General features: G+C 44.3%; 1 protein-coding gene across 2 annotated transcripts in view; it reads left to right on the forward strand.

Moving 5' to 3' along the window:
- TXNDC11 (thioredoxin domain containing 11) overlaps positions 1 to 12,317 on the forward strand; it is a 72,205-nt gene continuing 59,888 nt past the window's right edge. Inside the window, exons 1-2 of one of the 2 annotated variants that reach the window (XM_066274841.1) lie at positions 1 to 422; positions 8,216 to 8,432. In XM_066274841.1, the coding sequence (XP_066130938.1) occupies positions 160 to 422; positions 8,216 to 8,432 (480 nt within the window). In that variant the 5' untranslated portion in view covers positions 1 to 159. Of the gene's footprint in view, positions 423 to 8,215; positions 8,433 to 12,317 lie in introns of those variants that run through there. The other variant, XM_066274843.1, reaches the window with a different exon arrangement.

Here is a 12,317-nt window from a genome sequence, read left to right on the forward strand (position 1 = left end):
CGCGCGGGGGCGGAAGCCGCGGCGGCTGTAGGGCTGACGTGGAGGGTCACGGTTAGCGGGCGCTACGAGTTGCGGGATTGGGGAGCGACAGTCCGGGCCCGGCCTTCGGGCCCTGGGCGGCGGCGGCGGCGGTATAAAGCTGGTGACGGGGAGCATGTAATGTCGGAATGCGGAGGCCGCGGTGGCGGCGGCAGCGGCAGCAGCAGCAGCAGCAGCGACGACGCCGAGGAGGAGGGTGGCGGCGGCAGCAGCCCCGCGGGCTCCGGCTCTCCCAGCCCGGCCCCGGCTGGAGCGTCCTCGGCGGACCGGCTCCTTCGCGGACTGCGCGGCGCCACCCTCATGGCACGCCGGCGACCCGAGCTGCTCTGCGGGGCCGTGGCGCTCGGCTGCGCGCTGCTCCTCGCCTTCAAGTTTACCTGCAGGTGAGGCGGCCCGCACTCGGGCGCGTGGCCGGGGCGGGGGCGTGAGCGGCCTCCGCGGGGTGAAGTCGCACCTGACTCGGCCGAGAGCAAGGGACTTTACCCTTCCCCAGCCTGCGCCTTTGCCGACTCCTTTCCCCCTCCCTGGCCGGCCAGCCCCCCATACGGCGAGGTTCTCGGGTGCTGCCTCGCACGCACCCACTTAGAACTGACGGAGGTGGGCCGGGTTCTGAGCTGCTCAGGTGGGGTTTCTTGGGAGTGCACCTGTCACTTCTGCCCAAGCTTAGGACTCTCCTTGACCACTCATTTGGTTTCCCGTATGCTTCGAATGTAGTAACTCACAACCCATTTGAGCCCCAGACTCCTCTGAGAACCCATGCAGGCATTGATCTAAAGATTGTGCGTCCGCACCTACTATGGGGAGCACTCGTCCAGGTGAGCGACGAGGATGAAAGTTTCTATCGGCATTTCAGGGGGTGGGACAGGCAGTGAACAAGTCAACTTAGATTTAAAGGACTTCTGCAAGTGCTGTAGGGAATATGGAAGCGGGGCGGGTGCGGCAGAAAGGCTGTCCCTAAGGAAGCCACAGAGGAAGCTTACGCGGGAAGGGGAAGGGGCCCGCGTTGGGAAGATCTGGGGGAAGAGTGTCCAAGGTGGACGGAGCGGGAAGCGCAGAGGTCCTGAAGATGGACAAGCCTGGTGTTTTCCTGGAACTAGGAAAGGCCTGAGCAGGCTGATGCATAATGAGCAGGAAAAATGAAAGTTAATGAGCCTCTTTTTGAGAAAGTACACAAATACAAAGTTTACTTTAAACTTCAGGAATATTTTTGGCTTCCCAAATCCAGTGTATTTCCTGGGACTCCAGTTTATGTCAGTGTTGGTGTATTGACCCCGGAGAGGAGGATTTTAACTTGTAACATTGTTACTGAACATGTTAAGTGCAGTAGTGGACCTTATTGGCCAAGAGGCCAAAGGATTGGGGATTGTAGTGGAAAGAAAACAAAATGATAATAACTACCATTGAGCACTGCCATGTGCCAGATGCTCTTCTACCAGGAGGAGTTCTCATCCTTGGCATTGCCAGTATTTTGGGTCAGATAATTCTTTGTTGTGGGGGGGCTGTTCATTGTAGAATGTTTAGCATCCCTGGTCTGTACAAATGTGACAACCAAAAATGTCTCCAGACATTGTCAAATGTCCCCTGAGGACCAAAATTGCCTGCTTGAGAACTACAGCTTCTAAGAATGTATTTCTTAACGCAGAATCTGAGAGCCTAGAGTGGATCATTTAAATTTCAGTCCCTAGTAAAGCCTGGACATGGTCGTGTCCTTCCAATTTACAGATAATGGACTTGAGCTTTGGTCATGTTACAAAACTTGCCCCAAATCATACCCACCCTATTAAATGGCTGAGCTAGAATTTGAATCCTTTATTGTCAAGTACTAGGCTTTTGACCTTGCTCTTTATCGTGTTCCTTCATCAAGTAAAATATGCAAAATATTTTACAAGATAAAATAATTGCAATGTGGCATTTGGGTTCAAATAAGAGGTATCCTCCCCACCCTTCTTATTGACATTAGCTTGTCTGTCTATAGAAATAATGACTTACTAGATATGAAAGTCCTTTCAGATTTCAGGAAGAAGGAAGAGTGTAATCCAGTTACTGCTGCTTCAGCTGGGAGAGAGAAACCCAGCTTGCCTGTCCAGGTCCTTTCTGTGCCACTGGCAAAATTGACAGTCTTCTAATAGACTCAGATTGACTTTTTTAGAGTTCTATTTGATTGAGTGGTGTTATAATACTCTTTTATTACTGTACAGCTTGAACATTCCTGACCCCCTTTCCTATTTTACTTGTAAGATTTTTGTGTTAATGAGAACAACCTTAATGAAGAGTAACAATTTTTAAAATTTAGTTTTTGTTAATAGCTCCAGACTCAAAATAAAGGAGACCCCTCTTCAGTGTCTGCTGTTGAGTTGAGTTCAAAGCAGATACCATATGAAAGGTTGATTTGGCTTTGAAACACAGCTAATGATTGTATATTTCTGAGCATTTAATCTCTCTCCTTGCCTTTCTCTGCCTTGAATCTCCATGACTTCATCCTGTTCACTTTCCTTTTATCCTGATTTGGAAGAAAAAAAAATGTGTATGTGTATCATGCACACACACACACACGCACTCACTCACACATGTATATAATTGGGAGTTGCAACAAGCCTTTCTTATTTACAACTAGCTTTTGAGATTTTTGTACCTGAGACTTACTTAGACTTGAAAGCTGTAAGTATAGTTTCTCAAAAATGTTTAGCAAATTTAAGAGTTCAGTGGCAGAGGGATGTCACTCTTTCCTAGTTAATGTCTGTTTTTTGATGGGCCACGTATTTTACCTGGTGTGTTTACTTTACGGACTGTTCTGAACATGCAAAGCAGCAATACTAAGTTGATAATTATCCTTTGACTGTCGCAGACCTGCATTTTTCCTCAGATTATATTATTTAACACGTAACATGCAGTTGAATTAGTAGAAAAATAATACCTCCAAAAAGCAGAATTTTGGAGTTCTTGCGCCACAGGGCCTTCCTCTCCTCTTTACATGAGTATCTTCCTGTCATTCAGGTTTCAGCTTAAAAGATAGCCACCCACTCTGACCAGTACCCCATTAGAGGAGCTTTAGGATTTAGTGTCACATCCATTACCTTGTTAAATGTCCCAGATGGCAGTGATCATTTTGAGTTTTTATTGTTTGTTGTTTACATGTTTGGTTGTTTGCCAAACATGCTCACTACTATCACCTTTGGTACATAGTACAGTGCCTATAGCCCAATAAGGTTTACTCAGTAAACATTTTTATTTTATTTTATTATTTTACAGTGACAGAGTCAGAGAGAGGTAGAGACAGGGACAGACAGACAGGAACGGAGAGAGATGAGAACCGTGGGGCTGCAGCAGACCAAGTAACCCTTTCCTCAAACCAGCAACCTTGGGTCCAAGCTGGTGAGCTTTGCTCAAACAGGATGAGCCCGTGCTCAAGCTGGTGACCTCAGGGTCTCGAACCTGGGTCCTCCGCATCCAAGTCCGATGCTCTATCCACTGTGCCACAGCCCGATCAGGCTCAATAAACAGTTTTAAAAAAAATTATAATTTTTAATTTTATCTCTGGGGTCAAAAGTCAAAGGGGTCTCTGGCTTGAGCATGGGATCATAGACATGACCCCATGGTCGCTGACTTGAGCCTAAGGTCACTGCCTTGAGTAAGGGGTCACTCGCTCTGTTGGAGTTCCCCCCAATCAAGGCACATATGAGAAAGCAATTAGTGAACAACTAAGGTGCTGCATTGAAGAAATTGATGCCTCTCATCTCTCTCCCTTACTGTCTGTCCCCCTCTCTGTCTCTATCACAAAAAAATAAAAAATAATTTTCTAAGTGATTGAGTTTTTTGAGTTGTGAAGATATTTTACATAGACAAAGCTCCCTTATTGCAGAGTTAAAGTGTTAGTTTGAGTGTACAGAAAGATTTGCTTCAACTTTTAACAACTTTGTGATGTTAATAATTTTTGGTTAAAATAGTTAAGTGATATATATATATATATTTTTTCTTTCTTTCTTTTATCTTCTCTTTTTTTTGAAGTGAGAGGACAGGTGATAGTGAGATTACTGCATGTGCCCAACAGGAATCCACCTAGCGACCCTGTCTGGGGCCAATGCTCTAATCAAGCAAGCTATTTTTAACACCTTAGGCTGACGTGGTTGGATCAACTGAGCTATCCTCAGCACTTGGGGTGGAAGCTCGAACCAATTGAGCCACTGGCTATGGGGGGGGGGGAAGATGGAGAGAGGAGGAAAGGGAGGAGGAGAGAAGCAGATGGTCACCTCTCCTGTGTGTCCTGACCAGGAATTGAACCTGGGACATCCATACAATGGACCCATGCTCTATCCACTGAGCCACTGACCAGGTCAAGTGATATATTTAAAACTGTCTTCAATTCAGCAAGCTAGCACCTTCTAGATGCAGGGGAGGATGTGGGACTCTTTCCCTCGTACTAAATGACCCAAGGTTCTTAGAGTAGCTTAGCTCTAGGTCTCAGGTGTTTATGTTTTCTTTTTTGGTTCTAGATATTTGGCTCTCTGCTTCATATCTCAGAGTTGTCAGTACCTTCAAGTTCCTCCTTCCTACTACAGCCTTTTGGTATCGGCAAGGAATTGGTTCCAGGACTCCCCTTGAAAACCAAAATCCTTGGATGCTCAAGTCCCTTATATAAATAGTGTGGTGTTGCCTGAGCAGGTGGAGGCGCAGTGAGTAGGGTATTGACCTGGGACGCTGAGGACCCAAATCTAAAACCCCGAGGTTGCCAGCTTGAGCTCCTTCTCACCAGCTTAGTGCAGGGTCACTGGCTTGAATGTTAGATCGTAGATATGATCCTATGGTCCCTGGCTTGAGCCTAAAGGTCACTGGTTTGAAGCCCAAGGTCACTAGATTGAGCAAAGGGTCACTGGTTCGGCTAGAGCCCCTTCCCCCCATCAAGGCACACACGAGAACAATCAGTGAACAACTCAAGTGCCACAACTACGAGTTGATGCTTATTTTTTTTTAAAAATTTATTTATTTATTTTTAGAGAGGATAGAGGGGGAGAGAGAGAGACAGAGAGAGAGAGGAGAGAGAGACAGAGAGAGAGAAGAGGAGAGGAGCTGGAAGCATCAACTCCCATATGTGTCTTAGACCAGGCAAGCCCAGGGTTTCGAACCGGCGACTTCAGCATTTCCAGGTCAACGCTTTATCCACTGCGCCACCACCGGTCAGGCGAGTTGATGCTTTTTATCTCTCCCCCTTCCTTTGTCTGTCTCTCTCTCTCTAAACAGAAATAAGAAAAAAAAATGGTGTAGTTAGTATTGCATATAACCTACCTACATCCTTTCATATATATTTACTTATATCTAATGCGATATAAGTGCTATGTGAAATAATGTATTGTTTAGGGAATAAAGACAAGAAAAAATCTACATGTCCAGTACAGATGCAGCCATGGTTGGCCTAATTAGGTAGTACATATCAGCAGCAGTGTAATGTTTTTAAAGAAAATTTTCAGTTCAAGGTTGGTTGAATGCATAGGATGTGGAACCCAGGGATACAGAGGACTGCCTGTACTTGGCTGTTTTCTGAGAAACCAGATTATCAAGTTTATTTGAACATGTGTGAAGTTAGAACGCAATTAAGTGCCTCTTAGAATCATCTTTATGAGCCATCTGATACTTTGATTCTTCCAGATTGTTCTTAATAATATATGTCTGTATGGATTTATATATAATTTTCTTTTACATATGTTTGGGTGAAGTAAGTAGGGTAGGCTGGTTCATCTCACAAGTTATTGAACTTCAGAATAACCTGAGCTTCAATAACCAGGGACTTGAACCTGGGACATCCATATGCAGGGCTGATGCTTTATCCACTGAGCCAGCCGGCCAAATCCAAGATATATATTTTTTTTTTTAATTTTTTTTTTTTTTTTTTACAGAGACAGAGAGTGAGTCAGAGAAAGGGATAGACAGGGACAGACAGGAACGGAGAGAGATGAGAAGCATCAATCATTAGTTTTTCATTGCACGTTGCAACACCTTAGTTGTTCATTGATTGCTTTCTCATATGTGCCTTGACCGCGGGCCTTCAGCAGACCGAGTAACCCCTTGCTGGAGCCAGCGACCCTGGGTTCAAGCTGGTGGGCTTTTCCTCAAACCAGATGAGCCCGCACTCAAGCTGGCGACCTCGGGGTCTCGAACCCGGGTCCTCTGCATCGCAGTCCGACGCTCTATCCACTGCGCCACCGCCTGGTCAGGCCCAAGATATATATTTTTAAAGATTTTATTTATTGTTTCTTAGAGAGAGAGAAGCATCAACTCATAATTACCTTAGTTGCTCATTGAGTATTTCTCATATGTGCCCTGACTGGGCAAGCCCAGGGCTTCAAACTGGTTACCTCAGCATTCCAGGTTGATGCTGTATCCACTGCACCACCACAGGTCAAGAAAATTTAAAAAAAAATTAAAATATGTCTCTTTTAGATAGCATTGATTGGGTCTTGCTTCATTATCCAGTCTGGAAATCTTCCTCCTAATTGGATGGTTTGGTACTTTGATACTTAATGTAATTATTGATATGGTTGGGTTTAAATCTACCTTATGCTAGTTGTTTTCTATGTGCCTTCTGGTTTATTTTACCTTTCTTGGTCCTTTTCTGCTTTCTTTTGGGTTAATTATATATTTTTTTTCAGAGACAGAGAGAGAGAGTCAGAGAGGGATAGACAGGACAGACAGACAGGAATGGAGGGATGAGAAGCATCAATCATTAGTTTTTCGTTGCGTGTTGCAACACTGTAGTTGTTCGTTGATTGCTTTCTCATATGTGCCTTGACCGCGGGCCTTCAGCAGACTGAATAACCCCTTGCTCCAGCCAGCGACCTTGGGTCCAAGCTGGTGAGCTTTGCTCAAACCAGATGAGCCTGTGCTCAAGCTGGTGACCTCAGGGTCTCGAACCTGGGTCCTCCACGTCCCAGTCTGACACTGTCCACTGCGCCACTGCCTGGTCAGGATAATTGAATATTTTTTAGGGTTCTATTTTTATTTCCTCTACTGATTTCTTAGCTAAACTGCTATAATGGTTTTATGCCTTTTCAGTCAGTTTTGTGGACAACTCAAGGTGGTTTTTAGGCCCCCTGAACTTGATAGGTGCCACCTCAGCATAGACCTTTTTGTCTTAATGGGGAAAGTTGTGATATCTCTTTGACTTTTGACTACTTGTTTATTCTTCTTTTCTTTTCCTCCTGACCACTCCCTTCTGAGAACCTTAAGTACACAGAAAGTTTGTTTTCTGGTTAAATGGGCTGTTGCTTTGTTACTCATCTTTATTAGCCTTTAGATTATGATATGTATCTGGAGAAATCTGTATTATTACTTATTATTTTTCCTGAATGCCCTGGGTAAGTACAAGCCAACTCCAGCTAATATGCTTTGCTTCTCAAAGTTGAATTGATTATAAGCATTTCCTAGAGAAATTTTGTCAGCAGTAGCCACATATGCTTCCTCCCCTTAATTCTGAGCAAGCTTAATTCTGAAGCTCTGGAGATCTCTGGATCCTGTGGGAAACAAGACTGCCGAGGGATGAGGGTCAATCTTAAATTTGGAGGCAAGAATATGGATTATTCAAAGACATTCTTCTACTCTGTTCCCTACTGTTTTCCCACTCCACACCCGGAGAGACAGTATTTATTTATTTATTTATTACTGTTTTTTTTGTGTGTGTGTGGCAGAGACAGAGTCATAGAGAGAAAGACAGGAAGGAAGAGAGATGAGAAACATCAGTTCTTTATTGCAGCTCCTTAGTTGTTCATTGATTGATTTCTCATATGTGCCTTGACGGGGGTTGGGGGGAGGTATAGCAGACCAAGTGACCCTTTGCTTGAGCCAGCGACTTTGGGCTCAAGCTGATGAGCCCTCGCTCAAGCTGGTGACCTCGGGGTCTTGAACCTGGGTCCTCCACATCCCAGTCCGATGCTCTGTCCACTGCACCACTGCCTGGTCAGGCTGGAGAGACAGTATTATAGAATAATTTCCAGCATATTTTTCATATCTCTCATTCTTTCAGCAACATATTGCCTTAGCACAGAATATTACTTTCTTACTCCAGGACTCCAGTGTTTGGGGGACTCCATTTTTTTATTCAAAACAAGACTTAAGCTTCATTCCCCTTCCATAGGAAGCTGTTGTTAGAATAAACTCAATTATCTTGTTTGTGTTTACTCTTTTTTAGTCGAGCAAAAGATGTGATAATACCAGCAAAGCCACCTGTCAGCTTTTTCTCCTCGAGGTCTCCAGTTCTTGACCTCTTCCAGGGTCAGCTGGACTACGCCGAGCATGTTCGTCGGGATTCAGAGGTGGTGCTGATGTTCTTCTACGCCCCGTGGTGTGGACAGTCCATCACTGCCAGGGCAGAAGTTGAGCAAGCAGCAAGTCAGCTTTCAGACCAGGTAATGCTGACATTTGCACTTAGAGTCAAGTAACTGTCAGTTCTGTTGCAGAGTAGGTTGTTCCCATAGAGAGACATCTTACCCAGCTGGCTGATTTTGCCAAGATGAAGGCTAGGAGCACTTTGTAAATTCTAAAGTCTTCTATAAAGAAACAAAGGATTTCTGATTGTGATGATCCTGTGTGGTTAGCGAGGGGAGCGGGAGCAGATTCTGCATCTCGTGACATAGTCTCGTGCTCATTCCAGGGTACCATGCGGTTTGGTTTTTGTGCTGGTGTAAGTAGAGAGCTGAAAGTCCTAGTTGAATCTGTTTGATACTTGCTAGTTAGGTGTTTTATTTAGGAGAAATTTATACAATATGACTGCAGTGTAGTTAGCTGACCTTTTAAATACCCACACTTGGACCTGAACTATATATAACAAATAATGAATGAATGCAACCTTTGTGCTGCATAAGAGGGATTTATATTTGTATAGCAGTGGTTTTCAATCCAGTGGATCCCAATTGCTTTTTATAAAACAATTGTTTTATATTTATTACTTTTTACTCCTTGAAAAGGAATTCATAGATGAGAAAACCTCCCTACACATATAATTTCAAAGTTGTTAATCTAATGCACTAATTATAACAAAGGTGGGGGGCATAGTAATATATAATTAATTCATGTATGTTTCAGTTTGTAAATGCTTGGGCAGAATAGGTCCTTTTATGTATAGCTAATGTGATAGGATAGTCACAAATGTAGATTGATAAAAGTATAATGTGTTGGACTCAGATACCACAGGGGCATCGCTGTTGGTCATTTGATTTTTCTAACGACAAACAGCTAACTAACTGTTGGTAAAGTTCTAAACTATACAAAGTTGTTTTTTTTTTTTGTTTTTTGTTTTTTTTTCATTTTTCTGAAGCTGGAAACAGGGAGAGACAGTCAGACAGACTCCCGCATACGCCCGACCGGGATCCACCCGGCACGCCCACCAGGGGCTACGCTCTGCCCACCAGGGGGCGATGCTCTGCCCATCCTGGGCGTCGCCATATTGCGACCAGAGCCACTCTAGCGCCTGAGGCAGAGGCCACAGAGCCATCCCCAGCGCCCGGGCCATCTTTGCTCCAATGGAGCCTTGGCTGCGGGAGGGGAAGAGAGAGACAGAGAGGAAAGCGCGGCGGAGGGGTGGAGAAGCAAATGGACGCTTCTCCTGTGTGCCCTGGCCGGAAATCGAACCCGAGTCCTCCGCACGCTAGGCCGACACTCTACCGCTGAGCCAACCGGCCAGGGCCTACAAAGTATTTTTTGCTCTCAATTGACACCGAAGTTGTCTTCCTGAGAAATTCAGTGAACACAAAAACGGTACTTTGGTTTCACATCTAAAATGGAGTTAGGAGCCCTGGCCGGTTGGCTCAGTGGTAGAGCGTCGGCCTAGCGTGTGGAGGACCCGGGTTCGATTCCTGGCCAGGGCACATAGGAGAAGTGCCCATTTGCTTCTCCACCCCTCCGCCGCGCTTTCCTCTCTGTCTCTCTCTTCCCCTCCCGCAGCCAAGGCTCCATTGGAGCCAAGATGGCCCGGGCGCTGGGGATGGCTCTGTGGCCTCTGCCTCAGGCGCTAGAGTGGCTCTGGTCGCAATATGGCGACGCCCAGGATGGGCAGAGCATCGCCCCCTGGGGGGCAGAGCACCGCCCCTGGTGGGCGTGCCGGGTGGATCCCGGTCGGGCGCATGCGGGAGTCTGTCTGACTGTCTCTCCCTGTTTCCAGCTTCAGAAAAATGAAAAAAAAAAAAAAAAAAAAAAAAAAAAAAAAAAAAATGGAGTTAGGTTCTAGGTTTGAATAATAACAAACAGATTTTCCCCAACATCAGTGTTGTGCAGGGCATTTAAAACTGCTCTGGGATGACTCTTCCCATTGTAGAGCCGTTTTGAACATTGGGAGGTATCTACACAGCCCCAGATCACCACTACCAAATGCCCTGTAGCTCCCTGCACCCCCCTTTCCCCAGTCATTGCAAGTAGCAAAAAAAGTATCCACAGACTTCTAAGAGGCTGCTGCTGGGACCCACTGATCTGAGGTTACTTAAGCAGGCTGGAACTTTCAGTTTGTTTTTCTTAGGAACAATGTTATAAATGGTGGCTAGGCTTCCTACTCAGCCTAGTAAAACATTTTTAACCATTATAGATCACTGAATGTGGTACCAGGTACCTTTTAAACATAGCTATCCATTCCCTGTAACACTGTTTCTTGGGGAGAGAGGTGTGTGATTTGTGTTCCCACTTGTGGGCCCCTGCATTTGATCTAGTCTCCTGTCTTTCCTTTAACCCATCCCTCTCCCACTTTTAAATGGCAAATGAAAAACAAACTGACAGATACTTCCAGGGAAGAAATAGGAACTCTAATGCAGCACTAGGAGGTGAGCTGTATGTTAGCACAAAGCAAATCACCACTTTGCTTGTCATTCCCCAAGTTTTCTGAGTTGAGAGAACATGTAGAGAACAAGTGGAGAATCTATTACATAGTATATTAGGATGTCAGTTACTATCTTTTTGTCAACTTAAGCAGTATGCCCTTCAGTATGGTTACATAGGAATATTTGAGAGTGCCTGGTCCTGTGCTGTTCCTCATAGCAGCTCTGCACACTGATGCTGGTGCTCTTCTTCTGAGCAGGACCTCAGGCTTAGAGGGCACAACAGTTTGTTAAAGATTACACAACAAGTGGCTGAGATTATAGTGCCATAGACAACTGACCTGCTCTGCATTTTTTCAAAAAAAATTTTCAGCTCCTAAATCGACAACTTATTAAGTATCCCTCAGTAGGGAAAAGGAACAGGTTTATTTTTAGAAATCATCAAAAATATTTTGAGTCACATTGCTTGGTAAAATGAGGAAGTGTGATAGATTGTGCCCTATTTTTGAGTAAAAAAAAAAAAAATGAAATACAAACCTCAAAGATATTTTGGTTTTCTTTCTCATAAATAGATTCTAAATGGAACTTTAAAGAATTTTCACTAAGTTTGAGCAATATTGCTATCTAGTATGTATAAGGCATCTAAAAGTGACTTTTTGTAGTCTTCATATATTTTTAATATTAATTATAAAAAAATTTAAACATATAGCAAAGGTGAAGGAATTTTCCATATACCCACCACTTAAATTGTACTGTTAATATTTTATTATGTATTTATTCATCTTACTATTCCTCTAATCTGTGGTTCTCAACTAATGGCAGTTTTGCCCTCCCCAGGGGACCTTTGGCAATATGTGCAGAGGTTTGGGAACTTGAGAGGGAAATGCTAGCAGCGTCTAGTGGGTAACGACCAGGAATACTGCCAAACACCCTACAGCAGGGGTCCCCAGACTTTTTACACAGGGGGCCAGTTCACTGTCCCTCAGACCATTGGAGGGCCGGACTAAAAAATAAACTATGAACAAATCCCTATGCACACTGCACATATCTTATTTTAAAGTAAAAAAACAAAATGGGAACAAATATACAATATTTAAAATAAAGAACAAGTAAATTTAAATCAACAAACTGACCAGTATTTCAATGGGAACTATGCTCCTCTCACTGACCACCAATGAAAGAGATGCATCTTCCGGAAGTGCGGAAGTGCGGCAGGGGCCGGATAAATGGCCTCAGGGCTGTAGTTTGGGGACCCCTGCCCTACAGTGTCTTACTTACATCCAGTGTGTAGGACAGCCTTCCGCAACAAAACAACAGCAAGAAACCTCAACAGTTCAAGCCGAAAATTTCAATACTGCCAAACTTGAGAGACTTTACTGTAATCGAACTGTTAATCTTATTTTTGGTACATTTCAAAGTAAACTGCAGATATAGGGACACTTAAATACTTTGGGATCTACCTGTAAATATATATATGTACTCTACTTAATT

This window comes from Saccopteryx bilineata, chromosome 4 (assembly GCF_036850765.1).
Source record: "Saccopteryx bilineata isolate mSacBil1 chromosome 4, mSacBil1_pri_phased_curated, whole genome shotgun sequence".
Taxonomy (NCBI): domain Eukaryota; kingdom Metazoa; phylum Chordata; class Mammalia; order Chiroptera; family Emballonuridae; genus Saccopteryx; species Saccopteryx bilineata.